The 22,883-nt window shown below is 37.0% G+C and overlaps 1 protein-coding gene across 4 annotated transcripts in view; it reads right to left on the minus strand.

Annotated features, from left to right (window-relative positions):
• The window catches only part of sxc (O-linked N-acetylglucosamine (GlcNAc) transferase sxc), a 378,462-nt gene that overhangs the window by 95,655 nt on the left and 259,924 nt on the right, over window positions 1–22,883 (minus strand). For all 4 annotated transcript variants that reach the window (XM_067136873.2, XM_067136875.2, XM_067136874.2 and 1 more), the window contains 2 exons: window positions 20,971–21,212; window positions 6,174–6,327 (listed from right to left, as the gene is read on the minus strand). In XM_067136873.2, coding sequence (XP_066992974.1) covers window positions 6,174–6,327; window positions 20,971–21,212 — 396 coding nt within the window. The remainder of the gene's footprint in view (window positions 1–6,173; window positions 6,328–20,970; window positions 21,213–22,883) is intronic.

The raw sequence follows: 22,883 nt of genomic DNA on the forward strand, positions 1-22,883 counted from the left end.
CTGGTGTACCAGTTATCACAAGTTACATTTCTGCTTTTCCCTTTCCAAGGTTGGAGCAAACGAGTGATGTCAGCTGGGGCCTATTCCACAAAAGTATGGCCTTGGACATTACAAGTAAATTCTCTAGTAACTAGTACAAATACCACAGTTTCTGTTCCACAAAATAATTTTCTACAGTTGTAATTTACTACTCCATACTTACAAATCACCAGTGAACTTTTATGGGTGTGTTCCACGAGAGTACTAGTGAATTGGGAAGTATTCTCTACCAGTGAAAGGACAATAATATATAAATGTACTAGTGCTATTTAAATATAGTTATTTCAGATACATTCTAGCAGTAGTGATAGTGATGATGATGAAAATAAAAACTACCGTCTGTATAGCGAAAGAATAAACTTCCAGTTTAACACTGTATTTGAATACAATGAGTGTTTTAGGTTAAGCACAATACAAGTGGAAGAACTTTTGATAGATATTGGGCATAGGTTAAAACATCCTACAAACAGAAATCTCTAACAGTTACTAACAACACTACAAGGCAGTACCATGGTACTGCAGATATGCATGGGATGGCAAAATCTTTGGTCAAATTGTTTGTTGGCCTGAAAATCCTGAACAAACATGTTCCAAGGACATTTGTGGAATCATTAATGAGCAGAATATCTCTTACATATGTCCAACTTTTCCCCTCAAAAGCAGCATGAGCATTTCGCAAATCAAATATTTCTATCCAACCATTTACTTTGTCTTGCTTTTTCAGACGCTCGCTGAATGCACCGAAAAGAATATCTTTCCTTCTTTCAATTTCCTTCAAAATGAATAACTTTGTTTCTCTTGACACCATTTTAACAATTCATGCAGAGTTTGCAATTTCGCAACAATTAAGTTTGGCGGACAAATATCATTATTAGCGGCATCTGATTCCTAATGACAGATCAAGGTATGTCAGACTACCGTGGAACATATGTGAGGATCGCGGAAGAACAGAATGGGTGATAATAACGGAGTAATTTCCTATCATCAAAGGAATAAACTGAAAAGGAACATCGTAGCATTAAGAAATTCACAGAAATATTAGAGTTCTTTGAATCTTTGCTATGTAACTTACCTTCAAATACAATATTACGATAAATGAGGCAAGCATAACCTAATTCAAAGAATGGAATACGAATATAAACAGCTGATTCATGCTATGACGCAGTATGTTCATTGATGTTGTTACTTGTAAAACTCGTAACAATTCACTGGTAATATACAAGAGACTTTCAATCTTTTGTGAACAAGAAATGTACAACTCCACACATTACAAGAATCAACACTAGTAACTTGTAATGTACAAGACCATACTTTTGTGGAATATGCCCCTGGAGTATTCAACATCTTGTACCGCCCTTGTGGCTGCTGACCACAGTGTATTTCTAAATTAGCAACATAAAAGTTTGAGTCACACACAGCAAACATCTTCAACCCACATTCAGCTGGTTTGCTGGGTAGGTACTGAATGAAACTGCATATTACTCGAAAAGGTATCAACATTTTATCTATTGTCATTGGTTCTCCCACACAGTAATTATTTTTGCAGTTTTCCACGAAACGACGGAGAAGAAAGCATACTGCACTAAGTTTGTCACTTTTCCCCCTTCTTCTATCAATACACACTAAGTCATATTTACTATTAAATGAAAACAAAACCTTAGCTATTTTTCTAGGATATCGAAGAAATTTATCAAATCTTTTCAACAGGGACATTCCTCCAGTAATTGTAAAGAATTCTGTAGTCAAGTATCAGGAATGTGTTAAGAATTTAGGTATTCTAATGGATAACACTCTGTCCTGGACCTTTCATGGCAAGCATAAGTGTCTGGCATACCAGTTTCGACGAAACTTGCCGCATCTTCCTTTTTCGGTGAGAAAGATGTTCATCCAAACTATCGTACTTGCTATTTTACATTACGGTGCTGTAATTTCCAGAAATATAATAGCAAACTCCAGCATATTCAGAATGCCTGTGTGCGATTCGTCTTCAATATCCATAAAGACTGTCACGTTATCCAGAAAGACTGTCGCGTAACATCTTAATGCACAGCCGCAGAGTAGTTGAAACTCAGGGATAGATGATCATACTCAGCTGCTTGTTTACTTCTGAGAATTTTAAAACCTAATGCTGCCTCGTATTTGATCAAGTACTTTGTTCAGATGAGTCAAATGCATGATCGGGATAATAGGTTTACAGCTAACACCCTTCAGGTTCCGCAGCATCGTATGGTAAAGTGCAGAAATGATATAGATGTTGATTCCCAGAGGGAATCTGAAATATTTGTCCTGAATGAGTAAATTTATAATACCAATATAAATGGTCCGTTATTGGACATTATAAATTTTCCAGCTAACTCATTCTTGGTTGCCAGCATTTCGCCCTCGTGTGCTAGGGTGGGCTCATCAGTTGGTACCTAGCACACCTACTAGGTAGGTATTATAAAGTGCAGAAAGTCGTTCATTGTCACTGCCTCTCAATTATGAAATGATCTTAAACTATATGAAATACAACAAAGTAGTGTCAGAACCTTTCCACTTATTAAGCCATGTAAGTGAAATTTCACCAAATTAATTAAATAGTACGAAATATCATAATCCCCTAGAGACATTTTAGCTTCTCTTCCTTGTTAGTATAGTCTATGTTTATGAAATGGTAAAAGTATTATTGTAATCAATTAGATGTTTAGTTTTTAATCTTATTCTTATATGCTCAGTAGGAAAACGTATCTTACGCTTTTTATGTATTCTTTTTATTAGATTGTGCGTATTAGTTAATACATTTAAGTTAAAGTGGCAGTTAGTTACAGCCAAAGGGACCTCTGGTCCTACTTGTAATTAACTTCAAATAAATATTTCTAAAACTTCTAAATAAGTCACTCTTCCTGTACACAGACTTAATATGTGGAAATTTGCTCTTCAGCACAGCTCATCAACACACATCACATGTAACAGAAACAAGTTACTGGTGGGAAACAGGAGCTTACTTGTTTGCATGCATATCGATTTAGCAGAGTTTTGAAAGACATCACAGCCTGACTTAGAACAGTAAAAAAAAAAAAAAAAAAAAAAAAAAAAAAAAAAAAAAAAAAAAAAAAAAATTATATTACCATCCCACACTTTCTGATAACATAGCGATTTCTGGAATAAAGTATTACTGACATACACAGGTCTATATATGACAAACAAGATCAAACGGATTACTCAACTTCGTCAAAAAATAACTCTCCTCACTTACTGTGTATTAATATTACTGAACATGAGTTGTAAACCATCAAGACTGTCACACAAGATGGTCGTATCATCCGCGTATCTTACATTATTAATTACAGCACCCTTTACTTTTATGCCAACCTCGTGATTTTCTAAAGCTGTTTTGAAAACGTCTGAATAAACATTGAATAATAGAAAAAGAATACAACAGTGTCTGACTTCCCTTTGGATGTCATGTGTTGATAATTTCATTTTTCTGTATTGGTTTTGAACTCACAATTATGTTTTTCTGATGTTCCCGCCTAACCAATACTATTTTCTTGTAAAATTAATTTATTAACCTCTAAATTACAATACTAGTTTCGATCCATGGATCATTCTCAGTTGATTTACATTACATGGAACTAATAAATAATAAATGCAAACAAAACCAAGTTCATGACCTTCAACAGACATGCCAATGGTGAGAAACTAAACAACTGACAGACTAAGGGCCAGTTTCATCAACCACTGTTACAAATCCGATAACAGAGTGTTAGTTAACACCTTGTTAAGATTTTAACGTGGCCTTAACGTCAACGATCAAGTCAGCAGTGTGTAGCATTAATATTATTTAGCTCTTCTGAACAGTGCCGGGCATAATGTCACCTTTGTCTTGTTGACTTTTTGCGCGGAATAATGAGTTCCATTTGAAATACCTGTATGACAACCTAAGAAAAAAGGGCAAAAAATAAAAGAAGATTATCCGAAGAACTAGTTGGAGCAGTCTAAGACCGGAGGTGGTATATTTATTCCAGCATTTAAATTTATTACTTTGAAGATTATTGTATTAATCGGCGACGAAGTTGAGCCTCTTTATAATGACGACTTGTGTTGCAGAATATCACAATATCAGAATTTTATTAACTGAACAGATCAATAATAACTACATTGGCACAATCATATTAGAAATTAGGCCTACCAGCTTATACCTGGTGAAGGCTACATGTGATTATGATCCCCACCCTTTAAATTTATATTTCAATACAATATGTAATGTTTGTTACGTGTTATAAGTTAATGGAATTTCAGTATAATACCTTTCTCTCTCCTATGAAATACTGCTTTGGTTTTAAAGCATTCTTGTTATTGTGTGAGATATTTCTTTCATATTACCATTCAGAGGTTTCTAAGCTGAATGTTATTAACTGGACACACCATTAATTATAGTGGCACGATCATGTTAGAAATTAGGCCTACCATGCTATACATGGTGTAGGCTACATTTGGTTATGATCCCCCTCCCCTTGAATTTATATTTCAATACAAAATGTAATGTTTGGTTTTAAAGCATTCTTGTTATTGTGTGAGATATCTGTTTAGTATTCCCATACAGAGGTTTTTAAACTGAATTTTATTAACTGGACACATCATTAATAACTACAGTAGCACAATCATGTTAGAAATTAGGCCTACCTAGTTATACATGGTGTAGGCTACATTTGATTATGATACCCCTTCCTTTGAATTTATATTTCAATATGATGCTTTGGTTTTGAAGCATTCTTGTTATTAAGTGAGATATGTCTTTTGTATTACCATTCAGAGGTTTTAAAGCTAAATTTTATTAACTGGATACATCATTATTAACTACAGTAGCACAATTATATTAGAAATTAGGCCCACCAGGTTATACACGGTGTAGGCCAAGTTAATGGAATACCTTTAGGAACAGTACCAAATTGTTCATAGAATATTTCTACTTCACCATCATACTTTATGTCCGCTATTGGCGCGCATATGATTTGATCTGAAATTGGAACGAAGTTGTTGACAAACGTTGTAAGTTCAGAATTAATAAGGATTCCAACTCAATTTCTATGATCTTCTTTATAGTTATCTTCGCTACTAGAGTAGCAGAATGTACCTACGTCAAGATGACATTTACTTACAACAGGTCACCGAACTTCACTAATTCCCATTAGTGATATTCATAATCTAACCATTTCCTTGATAAGACTGTCAAGCTTGCCAGCTACATATTCTCTAGGCCTTGCAAATAGATTATTGTTGAAGTCAGAAGAGAATAAGAGTTGCAAAGGGAGCCTAGCACAAGTACAGTACTTGAAAACTACATTCAGCTAGGGGTCTATCGACATTTTGTGCCCACAAATTGTAAGTCCTTGGGAGGTTACAAGTAGACAACTATACAGAAAAAATTATTGCACCCCACACTACCAACAAATTCGTCAGCAGGTAGCAGATATAATGTAACAGTTTAGAATTGCATGGCCGGTATCTCCATGAATATAGAAAAAATTTTTCTGGATTTGTCGGCTGCAATCGAATTGAGTTCCTAGCTCCTATTGTTTCAAGGGTCAGCATCCTTCAAAGGTAAGTAGTAGACTGATCTTAGGTGAGAGAAGACTTGAAAATTCCCCAATGATTAATTACCATCAATGATAGCACTGTGCCTTTGCTGGCAAGACCAAGTGTTTACAATGCACTTTGTCGTTTGGTATGAGCTACATCAAATTTGTTACTTTTATCGACCTGTCTCAGTCTCATCCTTGGCTTTGACAATATAAAAGTGACTGAGGTATGAGCGATGCTAGTAATGCCATTTCTTCATTCCTTACACAGTCAGTCCCTGTTATGGTATGAAAATGTAACTTATAGGGTTGGTTGGTGCGCACATTTTAGAGGGCTTGGTAGAGTGGTATGCAAGAGCAACTTCTGGCTTGGCCAGGAAAGCAACAGGAAACTACCTCACTACTACTTTCCCTAAAATGCCTCTTAGTGATGCCTAAGCCATCTATTATAGTTGATAGTGGAGGAGTTGAAGATCAAACCAGCCTTTGGAGTGAATACCAAACATACATAATGATTATGTGTGTCAATTCAGTATGAACAAAGAGTTAGAAGTCTGAAACAATAATAATTACCTTGTGTATTGAAGCAAGATTACTGTGAGCATCAGCAAATGCAGGGTTGATCTGGATAGCTCTGGTATAACACTGGAGAGCACCTTGTATGTCCTGCATTTCTTTAAGTGTGTTGCCCATATTACTGTAAGCATCAGCAAATGTGGGCTGAATCCTGAAAACAACAAGAACAAAAGCAGCTTAAAATATGATTTACATTACATCAACACTAAACATTATGGTAAATTACACCATACATACCAATTTCTTACAAAGGCACAGGAATAACAGTAACATTTAATCCTAATATAGTACCGGTAGGTTATCTAATCCAATAACTCAATAATTATGTGTGCTTTTTGCCTGTCCTTTAATAATTGGCTATGTCAGTCGAGACTTAATTCATGCACTTGGGATCTCGAGTAGGATACTCTACCTCTGTTCCACCGAGACAGTTTTTTTTCCTACAGGACGTTTGCTTGGTTGCCTGTGTTGAACATGCCACCAGGTGAGCTTCAGTAATTCCAAATATTTTATTACAAGGTTGTTAAATGTTCAACACAGGCAACCAAGCAAATGTCCTGTAGGAAAAAAAAAAAAAAAAAAAAACTGTCTCAGTGGAACAGATTCCCTAGCCCTTCGAAACCTAATACTATTGGGGTTGGAAAAGAACAAGAGTTGATCAACTGATGTCGGATAGGAAAGATGAAGGTGAGGAGCCCGACACAAGTGGAAGAAATGCAAGACTCTGCTAAAGGACGCGTGATCATCAATCCGTGCTCCCAAGAAGCCCCTGGATCTCTTCTAGTCACCTTTTACGACAGGCAGGTGAAACCATGGATGTATTCCACTGCCCCCATACAATCAACGGCATACAGAGATGTCACCTGGTGGCCATGATCGTTAAGGCGCCAAGTCTGACACCGTGGTTAGCCGGAGCAATGGCTGATGCAGCCTTCCGTAATGTGTCCTCCAAGGACACAGTAGATTTGTTATCAACAACAAGATTCCGGGGAAGATCTTTTAATAATAGTAGACAGCAATCAGCTTCAAAGATCCTGCATTAACTGAATTCAAGAAACACTTTAAAAAAATTAAAATAAGCAACATTCGCCTTGGAAAGAGCTAATGAAGAGAACATGCTTGTCAAAAACAGAACAGTGAGGAAGAAAAATTCATTAATTTTCAAAAACTTTTTAATTAGTAGACAACTAGAAAATCATACATCATAGTGTAAAAAGTGCTGGGAACAAAAACATGAATATAGTTTTAAAATAGGTTAAAAATAAATAAATCCATTTTCCTCCCCATTTCACCACCCCATTCAACCATCCACATTGATTTTAAGCAAAACAAGGTACTCATTAAGATGTTTTTAAGAAGATAGTATACTTTGTAATTTCACCTAAGCGTTGTAATATAGCTGAGGATGTTCCAAATGGAACGAAACATGTACTGTAAAGGATTAATCGATTTGCTTAAAGCAAATATAAGTAACAAAAAGGTGGAAATTTACTGTTATTGATTCAATGTAATATGAACTTGCCAAGGAGTCCTCCTTCATCAAGGACCTCCAGATGAAGAGAAGGCTACCATTCACAGACACCTGGGAGAAACTAATGAAGGACAGAGTGAAGAAAAGAGACAAAATCTGGATCGACTTTTATACAATGCAGGTCATGATGAATAGGATATGGACAAGCACTAACCAAGACCTGCGACACTTTGTTAACTCAATGGCGGTACATGGATACCAACGTAAGATGCGCAATATTGAGTACTTCCATGATCCAGATGAATCCTGCAAATGTTGCGGTGTACAATGCAGCCAATACCATGTACTCACTTGTACGAATTGGAGATGATCTATTGTGATCTTTTGTAAAAGTGAATGTCAGTATACATGATAATTCTAGTTTGTTCTGAACTCTACGCACAATCTGTGCGCTATATCTTCAAATAAAGGTTAGGCAATCCTATCTGTTTTATTTGGCACACATGTAACTTCCTGCTTTTGAATTTATCACCTTACCTTACTGATGTCTATTCAGTTATTTAACCTTTGATTATTATCCTTGGTTTGGTCTCATCTATGACCTAATATTATTACACTACTCTGTTCTGAACCATTAAATGTAATCAACCAGGGTTCTTATAACTGTTGATATTATTAGTACTGCCCTATTTGTGCTAATTTCAAGTTAGTCTATGTATGATTATATAATTAGCTATAATATGTTAATGGTTTTACCTTATTATTTTATTAATTATTTAACATATAATACTCCCGTTATTTGAGTACAATTAAGATAAACATGTTCTTGAACCCAAATAAGTTGAAGATTAGATTTGACTTACTTCATTTCTTTCAGACGGCATTTGTCTACCATTTTGGTTTCCTTATTTATTATTCTTCTTCTTATTATTATTATTTTTACAATCTGCTTTATGTTGCACTGACACAGATAGATCTTACGGCAACGATGGGATAGGAAAGGGCTAGGAGTGGAAAGAAAGTGGCCGTGGCCTTGACCTTTTCATTGCTAATATTGTGAGCGACTATCCAAACTCTCCGTGTTGAATTATTTTTTTAAAATATAATGCCTCAAATTACGTGAAATATATTAAAATTCTCTACAGGCAATCATGTCTGTCTGTCTTCCCTGTAGGTCTCATGTTGTCAATATGTTGCGTGGTCAGCATACTGGTTTTAATAATGTAACAAAAATTTAAGTCAGGGTTGGCCAAAATAAGAAATGTATTGAAAACACCATGTTCTAAAATATCAACTCACCTAATTGTTTCATAATTTACAGCAGACACTCCAATGTATCCGTCTTCAAAACTTCACTAATGTGTGGTATATTTCGAAGCAGGGGTGAACACTGAGCGCCACGTCACATGACGCACCTGTACCGGGTTTCTCGTCTCTTCTTTTTGCCAGTTGTGTTGGAGCAGACATCGCAGCATCTTGTAGGAAATGTCTTCTTTGGAGTAGGTTGCACAGGGGTGGGATATGTCTCTCCATCGGTCTGAGTGGTTGGTCACCAGATGTAGGATGTCCTCTTTTACTGGTTTGTCTAGGTACGTGGTACTTCTGGATGAGTTCCCTTAGAAGTTGTAACTGGAAATTTGCTAGAGATATGTTCTGTCCAGTTTTGACATTGAAGAGGGCATGAAAATTTAGAACAGTGATGTCCAGCTGGCAGAAAAAGAACTTTCGGTACCATTTCATTGACTTCTGCACATACTTGATAGAACTGATCATCATGTCTGACCGGTCAACAGGACCCATGTACTTGTTATAGTCAATAACGCAATGGGGTTTCTCTACAGGCTATCTTGTCTGTCTGTCTTCCCTGTAGGTCTCATGTTGTCAGTATGTTGCGTGGTCAGCATACAAACTTCCCTATGATCGAACCACCTGATGGCAATCATGTTATCTGTCGCTTTTGATTCAGTTTGTCCTTTCTTCAATTTTGTAGTAAAATTCGGCACAACCCTCCTGCTTTTCCTGACGGTACCACATGTGTTGGTTTTTTGTGTGTGTAGGTTATCTATCCACAATGCATGTCCTTTCTGAAAGTACCTTTCAATTTGTGACAAGACAACTGCCCTGATACCCCAAATTCACGTTCAGGAATTATTTCTATAGTTGACCCTGTGTAAACAATAAAATCCAGTACACATCCGGTCCCACAATTGCAGATAACAAATGTCTTTATTCCAAATCTGTGTTTCTTTGATGGGATCAACTGTATGAATGAAAGCCTGTCTTTGAAAAGCGTCAAACTTTCATCAATGCAAATGTTTTCAAAAGGAGTGAACGGTTTCTCTGAACTTGTTTCTGAGGTGGTCAATTACAGGCTTTATTTTATACAGCCGGTCACCTTCAGTTGACCAGTATTCAAGAATTGTAAGTTTCTTCATTCTTGCCATAACCATTGTCACGTCGAAAAAGAGGTACAGTTCTTCAGGCGTGGTTTCCCTCCATTTCTGTAGCCTTAAACTTGGAGACGGTGGTATTGTTTGCGTAATAAATACATACCAGTTTGTTTCAACTGCTACATGCTCCATAATTTCTCATGAAAAGAAGCACTGAAATATGTCTAAAGCCGCTGGTCCATCATGAATCACACCGAACGATATACCCCATGAACTGTCATCAAAACTGTGTATTACAGTCTGGGACTAAACACATTACCTGTGCGCCACTGAAATAAATCAAGTTCGGAACAAATTCATTTCCTGGTTTGTGGAGCTGGTACTTGAGGCTCAGCACTATCACTGTCAGCACTGTCACTAGGACTGTAATCACTACCCAAATCACTGATATCTGAGTGTTCATCCTCCAATTCAAAGGTATTCACAGCTTCTATAAGTTTGAACTCGGAAAGAACACGCCGTCCGCTACTTGAAGCCATTTTTACAATCCCTGGACCCAGGTGCTTTGCGGGACTGCCAACCTAGGTTGGGCACTGAGCTGAGTGCCTGGTTTCAGATATTTGACCGCAAATAGTGTTAAAATGCACTCTCCGTTTTGACTGATGGTCCATTATGCTGCTAAAGATGTAGCTAGTTGCCATTCAAGTTTGAAAAACAAAGAAAACTCCAAAGGTATATATTTCCTTTTCAGAAATTTAGCTGAAGTTACCAACGAGATATCTCGGGCGCAGCAAGGACGTGACGTATTACTGCGCACAAGATATCTCGGGTGTAGCAGTGTAAGGGTTAATTAAGGTGCTGCCCCAGCATTTGCCTAGTGTTGGTTTCCTTATTCTCCCAGGGCCTGTTCCTCGAATAAACTTTGCAACTTTTCAACTTTGCACTTTTCAATTATTGCAAAGGAGAAATAGAACATCATTTTTGGCAACTTTAAAAATAATACTGAGAGAATGATGTCCATGTCTATCAACATAAACCTCTTTACGCTCAGTAGGAGCATAAAAATTAACGGGAGTACCATCAACACACCCACACATAGAAGGAAAGCCACCCTTCCTTAGAAATTCTTTCGCTATATTATGTGGATTATCAGGTCAACGTACTATGTTAGGCAATATTACAATTCATACGACGCATCTACGATTTTAGTAACAGTTCTGCAATTAGTTGATTTCGATGTCCCATGGATTGCTGCTACACCGTGCAGTCTGGCACCATTTCCTCATCACTGTAAGCATATAAAAATCTGTTCTTTTTTCCGAAAGGGATTGACTTCTTTTTGCTGCAGGTTTCAATAAATGACCAATCATTTAAAGAATATAGTTAGCTTGTATTGGTGTAACAGGACAACACTTGCGAAATTCCGTCGAAGTGAGGTTATGAAAATTAAACCTGTCTTCGTACATTCTCTTGTTAGATTCTTCATCACTATCTTCACTTGATAATAAAAGCTCTCGTCATAACATGTTTATATCACTAACTCAAATTCTACGTCAAGAAACTAGTGTAGATACTTGTTACTTAACAGCTGAAAAGGGATTTGACTCTTTGCAAGATTTCTGAAAACTTTTCGCTTCATTTCTTTGCACTTCGCATTTCTGTATCGATGAACAGGCTTGAAAAGTGAAAAGATTCTTAACTTTTCACTTTGCAAGACAAATCTGAAAAGTGATGGTGGAACAAAATCTGAACTGAAAAGTGCAAAGTGAAAATTTGCAAAGTTTGTTTGTGGAACAGGCTCCTGGTCCCTGTGTTTGTCATTGCTGTGATGAGCTGTTAACTAAAAAGGAGTGCGGTCATTGTTCCCATGTGCTGATGATAACTATGTAATGGATGTTGTTTTTATGATGAAGTTAGTTGGAAAATAATTGATGGTGACGTTCTGGATTTTAATTCATAACTTAACCTTATGTTGATAGAATATTTTTTCGGTTAAACTATTTCAACTTTGCAGTTTTATTTCCTTCTTGTGTCAACTGAATTATTACCCACCAAATTAAGTCATTTGGGATTGGTCCCAACTTCTTTGATGTTCATATAAAAGAAAGACTCTGTGGTAATTCATATTGAACTTAACATCTCTTCTAGTTTTTTCTAAAGGCCTTAATGAAAACAATTTCTTCTGTTCAGGAATTTTAGTGCTTTTCCTACAGAAACCAGTGTTAACTTTACTAATTTTAACCACTATCTTTCTTTGATTAATTTATTTTATTTGAATAAACCTAAAACTGTGTTGTCATTCAGTAAGTTTTTGCTAGTAAATCTCACCTTCTCTCTTCATTTAAGTCAGTTAAATACAATATTTTCGATTCTATCCTCTTTGCATGTGTTCCACACAGCTGTCTTGGTACTTACGCTTCTAGCACGACATTAAGGTAAGTGATGTTTATTTGTGACTGATTGTGTCTTGTTTTCTTGTTTTGTGTGTCCCGTTCAGATTAAAACTTTGCAACCAGTGTTATGGCAAACATTTCCAATGATTAAATTATAATTTAATAATATGGTTGCGCAAGGTACAACATGGCGAGTTACCTTTACGCTGCCAATAGCAATGATAAAAATTAAATAATTGAAAAGGAGGTTCAACCTATTCAATACTTAAAAGAAGGAAATGCATTAATCACATTCCTATTTAAATGGGACCGGTTTCGACCTTAGTCCAGGTCATCATCAGCCATAAAAGATGTACAATGTTTATGAATATTGGAGGTCAGTTTCACACTTTGATAGGCACAAAGACACGACACCACATTCTGTATGCACAAAGTCACAACACTATCAATTAATATACAAAGTTCAAAAATAACTAGAAGTCGCAGACGAATAGATTTGTAGTAGAAAGCCGCCAGCTCCTGGTGATCAGCGCGGCACATTCAAGGTCGAACGCCAAAGTAGAGTGGAGAATGTTTTTGAAGGTCTAGAATTTGCCACGGTTGCGGGAAGTTAAGAACGTATATAAAAATATATGACGCAAATCAGAATAATTGAGTGAGTACTTGTACTCCTGCTAAGTTCTTGGAAAACAATTGACATTGAAAAAAAAAAAAAAAAACAATTGTAGAGAGAAGAAAAAATGTAGTAAAAAGCGCAATATCGGAAAACAAATGAAAACTTATATGCACAGTGCGCTATTTTTAAATGAAAATTTTTTTTAGGTTATGATTGAAGTAGTCAAAGTTGGTGAAAGACAAGAGTTAAAATTTGAAAGAGGAGAACCGAAATGAAGGTCGTGTTTTTTTTTAATAGGGAAGGAAGAATAAATTAAACGAGGAAGAGTGATAGTGAAATAAGAGAAAGAATAAAAGAAATTGAAGTTAGATGGTAATGAGGAAGGATAAGATAGGGAAATGAAGGAGGGGTAGTTTAGGGTGGTTAGGAGGGTGGGTTATTGGAGGTAGAAAATGTGGGTGGGAACTATGTAAGGCATGGAAAATAGAATTGGGGTTTTGGAATTTGGAATTTTTGAGAAGAAGAATTAGGAAGTCAAAAAGGATATTGGGTTTTTCAGAAATGTCGTTTAAATTGAAATTAGGGTTGAAGTACTGGTCAAGGTGGATAAAGCAATTTTCAGTAATGTTTAAGAGGGGGCCTTTGTTAATGATTTTAAGTATATTTAAGTCATGACGTCAGTACGAATGTCACGATTAAAAGTAATGCTGTCATGAAATATTTGATAAAATGGAAAACAGCACATTTTCTCTACTCATTCGGAACAATTTCAGGTTCCCTATGGGAATCAACATCTTTATCATCAAGTACAACGGTGTCGATCTAACAGTTGAAAGTTCCAGAGCTAGAACGACCAAGCCACAGACAGCCGTGAACACTCCTGTGTCATTATTCCGTTTAAGTGTGCACACTGCTCATTCCAATCAAGGCCTCAGAGTAGGGATCAAAAAGCTGGAATACTATGATGATCCAGTGTGTTACGTACCAGCAGTATCAGAAAATTTATGAGCCAGAGGAATAGCATGCTAAAGAAGAGACAGATCTAACTCCCCAGACACTTCCCGCCAATATTCAGGCAGGCTGTTATACTAAGTACAAAGCAGTAATCCCATCTATCGGAGATAAGTGGCAGCAGAATACACAAAATACATCACAACAAACAAGGGTCAATGTATCTTAGAAGTGAAGCTTCCACGGTGTGAAGAATTATTTAAATTAATTTCCGGGTTGAACCGTGTTGTACTTGTACGCACATCACGTACAGTTTGCCGACGTTTTGAATACATTGCAGTATTCTTTGTCAAGGCGACTGAAATACCCCTACTCGATCCGAGGTAATCAGTCTCCCAGGCAGAAATTACACTACTAGAGTGGCCTTGATCTTGGCCTTTTATATCCTAGCCTTTCTGGCTGACGTAAACCCTGGCTGTCTCATGAGAATTCTGGAAAGTATGTGTCACAGCCAGGTAGTGGGGACTAGCCTGCGCTGTTATGTAATGGGGTTGCGGCCCGTGTATTTATGTTGTGGTCTGTATGTCTTAAACTATGAATGATAGGCATCCAAGAATTACTGATTTTATATCCTTCTTCTAAATTTATGTTGTTCGGATGTTTCTTGATTTCGATAGCCTCGCGGATTTTCCTTTCCAGATTCCAAGGGATAGCTGCTAGGATCTTGGTCTTGTCAAATGATATTCCGTGCCTAGTTTCGTAGGAATGCTTAGCTACTGCTGAAATATCAGTGTTTTGGTTCTTGGTGTGACATATGTTCTTTTAGGCGGGTGGAGATCAGACGTTTTGTCTCACCTACATAACAAGCTCCGCAGCTACATTCAATGTGATACACTCCAGGGGCCTATAATTTTATTGTGTCTTTTACTGGTGGTAGATAACGGGCTAGCTTCCGGTGAGGTTTATAGATAGTTTTTATGTTGTATTTGTCCAGTATCTTGCCGATCCTGTCTGTAGTGTTTTTAATGTATGGCAGTATCGCTGTTTTCTGGCGGGTCAGTTATTCTTTTCCGTTGCAGAAGGAATGGCATTACTAGCATCACTCATACCTCAGTCACTTTCATTTTGTCAAACCCAAGGATTAAGCTGAGACAGATCAATGAAAGTAACAAAAGTGCTCTAGCCCATACCAGAAGACATAGTGCACTGTAAACACTAGGTCCCGCCAGCAAAGGCACATAGGGCCAATAATAACAAATATTTGAGAATTAAATTTTAGAATTTCCCCTAAACTACCATTTCACTCAGCATGAATACAATTATTTATGGCCTAGATTGTAGTGACTTATTCCCCGACTTTATATTACCGATTTTCATTCAATGATTCAGGCGTTTTCTCGGATGGGCGTACATACAGACAGACAGACAGAAATTACGGAAAATTAAAACATGCATTGCTCCTTGTTACCGTGGTCACGACCGGTACAGAAATATCATTCTTTTTAAATTCTGAACAATGCACAGACACACTTTTTTTAATATTGAGATAAATTAAAATTAGTCCGAATTGTCTCTAAATGGCTCCTAAAATCTCTAGAAAAGTCACTAGTCTTTATCATTGCAATTCTGTCACTAAGTTACTAAAAAAGAATCCATATCTAGCGACCAGTCTCTAGAATCGATTACACTTATGTGAACGAACACGAATATAGCACACGAGAACGAGAGATTGACAATCTATATACGTGTCGCGAAATACAGGTTTCAATAATCATCGCACATTCGCGCACATTTCTCGCATTAATAAGCGTTGATATTTCGTTTGAAAGCGGCCAATGAGCGAAGGACTTCCGCCCACTGGCGTAAAAAAGGTGAAATGACAGGATTTGAAAACAAATGTTTGAAGTTCACAAAAAAATAGGCTAAAATCGGGAGAAATAATAATCAGGAGTCAAGAAAAACTGTCGAAAATCGGGAGACTCCCGCCTAAATCGGGAAAGTTGGTAGGTATGGTACTGTTTTCTACAATATACTACATAGCAGAGAGGCTGGTTGCTGCGTTATGTTAAAAATATACCAAGTGTAAGATGATGAACAGATGATGTAAGAAAACAAAAACATTCTAAGGAATACTTTGTAACAGGTAACGAAAATAAAATACTAAAATTTTTAATGAAAAATTTGGATATTTCTCAAAAACTTGTCCGATATACATGGGCTAACAACAAACCTTCCATCGAAACGGCTAAAACTGATGATAGGGGGAAGCAAACTGCTGCTAATAAAACATCTGAAAATTTATGATGTAAAGTGGAAATGTTCGTTGAAAGCTTGTCAGCTGTTCCGTCGCACTATTACAAAAATTCATCCACAAAGAAGTATGTCCCAGTTGAACTGAAATCTCTGGAGAACACTTAGAGAATTTATAGACTTGCATGCCAAGAAAATAACGACAATGTAGTTTCGAGAAATGTCTTCAACACAATTTGGAGGAATGGTTATAACATAAGTCATTCATACGTTAAAAAGCGACAAGAGCATTGTGTGTGTGATTTATGAATAAAAACCTATGACGGAGAGAAGTGAAAAAAAGAAATCTGTAAATTTGATCATAATAGTATAGAAAAACAATTTATTTTGGACAAATTTTTAAGCCATGAGAAAAGATGTGTTGCTTGTTTGACCTACAGAAAGTACCTGTAACTGTGGACTCTGTCCATTCCAGTATTGAAAAGTACGTGAGAAATGAAAACTTGTCCAGTAAGAGAAGGATTCTGACGGATGCAGTTGTGACCAGAACTAAAAAGAGGCAAACTGCATTGCGAGATATCCATCAGCGAATGTTTCTTGAGTCTTCAAGTGGCATTACTCCATCAGTTTTCGTAATGAAACGCTTTTCGTTTCCCTAAGCTACCAAAATTACATATTCAATCAACCGACAGCATGCGTTCTTAAATATTAATACCCATGCTGTAATGATATTGCCATAAAATACAAATACAGGAGAGGGTGTAATATTAGCTGAAAAAATTCCATCTGTTGTAACACATAAAGAGAACAGGCACTCAACAAAACCATTATAACGAAGTAGAACATTCCTGCAATACATATATGGACAAAACTATAGAGTTCACCCCGCAATGTTAGTAACACGAGGCACCACTATGTAGTACATGCGAAGTGACTGTCCTTTGTTTAATACTTATGTTTCAGACTAGTAGCGCCGAGGTAAGTAGAGGCGAGTAGAATAGCACTGTTGCCAACTGTTGGTTTGATATGGCTATATATTTTATTCTTGCTGTGCAGACAGTATGCGCCGCAGTGATAGAAAAGAGCCTCTTGAAGGAAGTGTGGTTCTCATGACAGATTGGCCTGGATGTGTGAAGATAGGTTACAACTACTATATTACCCTTTCTCTTGCAGTGCAGACATTATGCTCAGCCAATGCCCGTGATCCTCGGCAGAAACTATGGATAATGGCGCCTGGACCACTACTTTAGGTTATAAAAGTAAATATATTTCTAGGTGCGGGTGGGTTGGACCCTGGTAGGTGTAATGAACACATCTCTCCTCTAGAATCATTTCTAGGTAAGAGCAGCAGCATCGAAACTAACATATTATGTAAAGAACCTAGCGGGGTGGACTCTATATTTCTACCCATACACGTACTAAGAATGACAAGCTATAATGCATGTAGGCCTACGCATGGAATGATGGCTGTAAATTATCACAGATGTTAACCTAGGTACTTCTAAGCAACTGAATCACGTGGATATGCACGGGTTAATAACAGCTAACTGCACAATCACAGTACTCAAATGTCAGAACCCTTGTCTTATTGGACAAGCTGGATGTTATTTGGGCTCCTTCTGAGCGGCCTACTTGGATAGAAAATTCAAGAGTGAAACCTAGGCCATATAAAGTTGAAGAAAGAACTCGCAAGGACTTTCTCACATGGGACTGTCTTAAAGAAATCACTTTTCCCAAAACAACTACACCGGGCGAGTTGGCTGTGCGGTTAGGGGCATGAAGCTTGCATCCGGGAGATAGTGATTTTGAACCCCACTGCCGGCAGCACTGAAGATAGTTTTCCGTGGTTTCCCATTTTCACACCAGGCAAATGCTGGGGCCACCTTAATTAAGGCCACAGCCCCTTCCTTCCCACTCCTAGGCCTTTCCTATCCCATTGTCGCCATAAGACCTATCTGTGTTGGTGCGACGTAAAGCCAATAAAAAAAAAAAAAAAAAAAAAAAAGAAGAAACCCGCAACTACACTTTTTGAAGATGGTTCTGAAAATGAGAGTTAAAAACATGATGATGAAATGCTACTTAAGTATTCCATGGTCCCAAACACACAAGAACACAGAGTTCTACTAGGAAAAAAACGAAGGCCGACCTTGGCTATCCTCCCAACTAGTTCGCACAACAAAACTTTACACACCCAAGTTACCAATTTCCTTGGAAAAATATAGGGATCCGAAAGAATTATATGTTCAAGGAATCATGCCATAGAGATGTCATTCGGGGCTGCCAAATAAGTCAACAGTTAAAGACGTTTTACCCGAGACTGATGACGAAGATAGTGAAGAATGAAAATTGTAAGAACTCATACAATGTAACCTGCATAATTATTACAAATGGTTATTTAAAAAGTTAGTGACACTTTAACATTATTTTCAATTATTATTTAGAAATGGGCTCACGAAACGGTCTACTGTGACCTAAGGAAACCACTCCTTATTAAAAGTACTTGGTTGAGTAACTGGTAATGTTTAGTTAGTCTCATTTCGAAGTGTTTAACATAATAAATCTAATTAATTCGTTTTATTTTAATCATTTACCTCTTAAAAACTCAACCAGCAAAAACAGCATTATACACAATTGTTTAGTGGTAGAGATGCCACATAGAAATGGAGGAAAAGGGGTGGTATGAAAAAAAACTCACACCAATTTGTCATTTAATTTAACATTGTAATGTTATGAATGGACTTCCAGAAAATTTCTGCAAATATTGATATACAGAAAGTTGGTGAAATATCGAAAGCCAATTTTTAAAAACCTTTTTCACCTCCTGAAAAGTTGAAATTTCGTTGATAACGCCCTTTTTGCAAAACACCATCGCTATGTATGTTAGTTTGGTTGTCCTCCACACTTTAAGTCCATCAGGTTTTCCACCTCACAATCTCGGTCTGAAAGTTTGAGCACCTATAATGCTGCTATGGATATATCTCCTAAGCTTTATAATGCCACCAGGCTGCAAGTGAAGTCTTTACATAGTAACATGATTGAAACAACCATCTTCACGGGATATGGTGCAGGAGAAACAGTTTTCATCTCCTGCATTTCTTAGATTCCCTCACACTATCACATACCAGCCAACTTTCAAAAAGAGAAATCCGGAAGATCCTAAAGCGGAAAATTTTATAATAACACGCGCATGTGTCGCAAAGACTTGAGACATAATGAAAAAGGACGGCAAGGGATTATAAACAATACTAATACAAGTCAAATATATGTTATCACCCCTGAAATTAAATACTTATACAAAGTTACATCTTGATGAGTGTTAATCTGTTTCCACTTAACACTGGGAACACTTTCTGTGATCGTATAAAACAAGGAAATTAAGCAGAACATGCCTCCCTAAAAGACTGATAATATCGTTCCCTAGTTGAACTCATTACGAACACCACTAAAAATACTAAATCATTTACGAATTCGTCACACAATTCCACGAGTTTTAGAACCACCGCCAATGTTACACCCACACACAAACAAAGCCTTTCACAGCTGCTACGAAGCACGACGCAGTTACTAAAGTTGTTAGATCACAGAACACCAATATATAACTGGTATATATAAATTCATAGCCAGCTACTTTTCACGGATTTCTTTTTTACAAAATCACAGCCTGCTACTTGTTTGGCAACATCTCAGTGAATGAAGTAGCAGTTGAGGTCGAACAGGTGACAAAAGCACGGCGATAATTGATGTAATTATCGACACATTTACTGGTCAAATATCGAACACCGCATCACGTATTACCAGCTACTATCAAAAGTCAAACAAATCCGATTTGACCGCAGAAAGCGAAACCAAGCGCGGATATTCAAAATCCGTACAATAACGTTGTTCATCCATACAATCCTAAAACACACTCAAAATCTGTACATTTTACGGATAAACCGGAATATTTGGCAGGTATGCTATCACTTTCTATTAAAAAACTGTAATTTTTCATCAAATTATGCTTTGCAATGACAATAAACAAAGCTCAGGGGCATTCTTTAAAAGTTATTGATGTGGATTTAAGGCACGATTGTTTTCCCCATGGCCAGTTTGTGTCAGCACTCCTGAAGCCTTGTGATTCTGCAGCCACAGGGACGAACAAAAAAAATGTAGTTTACAAGAAGTTTCATAAAACAACTTCAACAACAACCAAAGACAACATTAATTTGAATGGCAGTAGAATTCAACTGTGACTGGCAGTAGGCAAGGGGGCCTGCCATTATGATGAAAATATCCCAACTAGATGGTGACTAGAGTAGGAAAGAGGCCTACCATTATAATGAAAACTCACCAACTCAAATGTGAATGCAAGTAGGAAAGGGGCCTTCCATTGTAATGAACACTCTACAAATCGATTGTAACTGGCAGCAGGCAAGGGGGCTTGCCATTATAATCTAAACTCCCAAACTCCACTGTGGCTGGCAGTAGGGCCTTCCATTGTAATGAAAACTCCCCAATCTGGACTTTATATGAAAAATGTCATATGGCGACCACCCTGTGGCATTTCTCAAGTAACCATAGGCACTGCAATCTAAAAAATCTTACAACGTTATTAGTATTTTACCTAGAATTCCATAGCAAAGCACGGGTGCATAAGCTACAAATAAATAAATAAATAAATAAATTGGACCCATTAAAAACTGTTGCACAATGTATGTGAAGATTAGGTCAATAGTACACTTACCTAATAGCTTCTTTGTAATGCATGAGTGCTTCATTCAGCTTGCCCTGCTGCTGCAACACAGAGGCCAAATTTGAATGGGCAGCTGCAAACTCAGGGAACACTTCCAGAGCCTTGAGATAGAGGCGGGTGGCCTCCTCAATATAACCCTGCTCTCGTTTGATGTTAGCCAGATTGTTGAGGGAATCTGCGTGTGTTGGGCATAGCCGTAGGGCTGTGTTGTAGCATTCTTCCGCTTCCACCACCTATAATGGAGCAAGGAAGAGTAAAGGAAGGTTATTGGTGATTATATGAAGGGAAACAATGATCATGAATAACAATTTAATGCATGCAAAACTTAACCCAACAGGAACTGAAGCAGTTAGACCTAAGTTTTTAAGCTAAGTATGATGACATAAAATGATTCAAGTACATCTTGTAATAGTCTATGACCTCAGACTGATGTTTGCCATGTCTGAATTGTTAAAAAAAAAAGTGAGGCAGGAAAGAAAGAGAGAGAAAAAAAAAGGAAGATGTAAGTTTGTAATCAATTATAATAAAACAGCATAATAGAAGGCTGTTTTATAAGCTTTATATATTTCTCTTTTTTTTTTTTTCATATTAAAGTGCAATTCCCAATACAATATATCAAGTAAATGACATTACATCAGTCTTGGGACTAGTTTCAGCCACTTAGAGCTGGCCATCTTCAGCCTAATAAAAATTAAATAGATTATGAAATAATTAAAACATATGTATGCTAGACAATGTTGCAGGAATAACTATAACATTAAAATACATATAATAACAAAAATTATGGTTATGATCATCTTGTCATAATATGATGTCCAAGTTGACTTAGAACCTCAGGCAAAGAAGTAAATCTCTAATGTCTGATGTAGAACAAGCTTGTCAATTTATTTCTTATAATAGAAGGCTAGGAACATATACAAGGTTACATCAGTGGGGGAAGAGGAGGCAATGACAAACCGGACAAGTTACATATCATCATATACCAGCAGTTAACTTCACATAGAACTCTCTCCTCACCAATGCCATTTATATCAACATTTTCTTCTCTCCTTCCACGATCTTCTTTCAGCTTCCTACTTTCATCACGGCTGCAGACAATCACTCTCATTGAAATGGTGTCTGGCTCTATAGCTTAATGGTCAGCGTGTTTACCTCTGGTCCTAAGGATCCCAGGTTCGATCCCCAGTCAGGTTGGGAATTTTAATCTTCACTGGATAATTCCAATAGTTTGGAGGCTGGGTGTGTATGCAGTCTTCAGCATTAAAATTCATTATTGGTACGGCCTCATTATCACTTACGTGCAGGTCACCTATCAGGCATCTATTCGAAAGACTTGCACCAGGCATCTCACCCCATTATTATTATTATTATTATTATTATTATTATTATTATTATTATTGAGAGGGCTAGGGTGGGGGAAGAGACACACTTGACAAATCTTGATGTGAGAAATATAAGATAAGAAGAAAGCTGAATAAAAACAGGAAAATGGTTTATACAAGTGTATAAGAATATAGATATTTGTTATTTCTGACAGGGAAATACACAAGACCAATGAAGTCTTCAGCAAGATCCAATCACCAAGAGCAATGATTTGTAAGTCAGTTTTCTTAATATTACGAGGAAGTAGAGTGTAAAATCTATATGAAATATATATTCACTGGCAAATTCAGAAACAATTTAATGCAGATTCATTTGAAACCTTGTATAAATTAAATGTTGTGGGGTTTTTTTGGCAATGAAGTGTTTATAAGGCATTTATGACCATGCAGTACAATCTCTTAGGAAATAAAAGAGCGATAAACTGTCTTGACGTTGCCTAGGCAACAGTCTTGAACTTCCGCGAGTGCAGGTCAGCGGTTTCGTTCGTAAACATGGCGGGATTGAATACTGCGGATATTGAA

Source organism: Anabrus simplex, chromosome 1, assembly GCF_040414725.1.
Source record: "Anabrus simplex isolate iqAnaSimp1 chromosome 1, ASM4041472v1, whole genome shotgun sequence".
In the NCBI taxonomy this organism is placed as follows: Eukaryota; Metazoa; Arthropoda; class Insecta; order Orthoptera; family Tettigoniidae; genus Anabrus; species Anabrus simplex.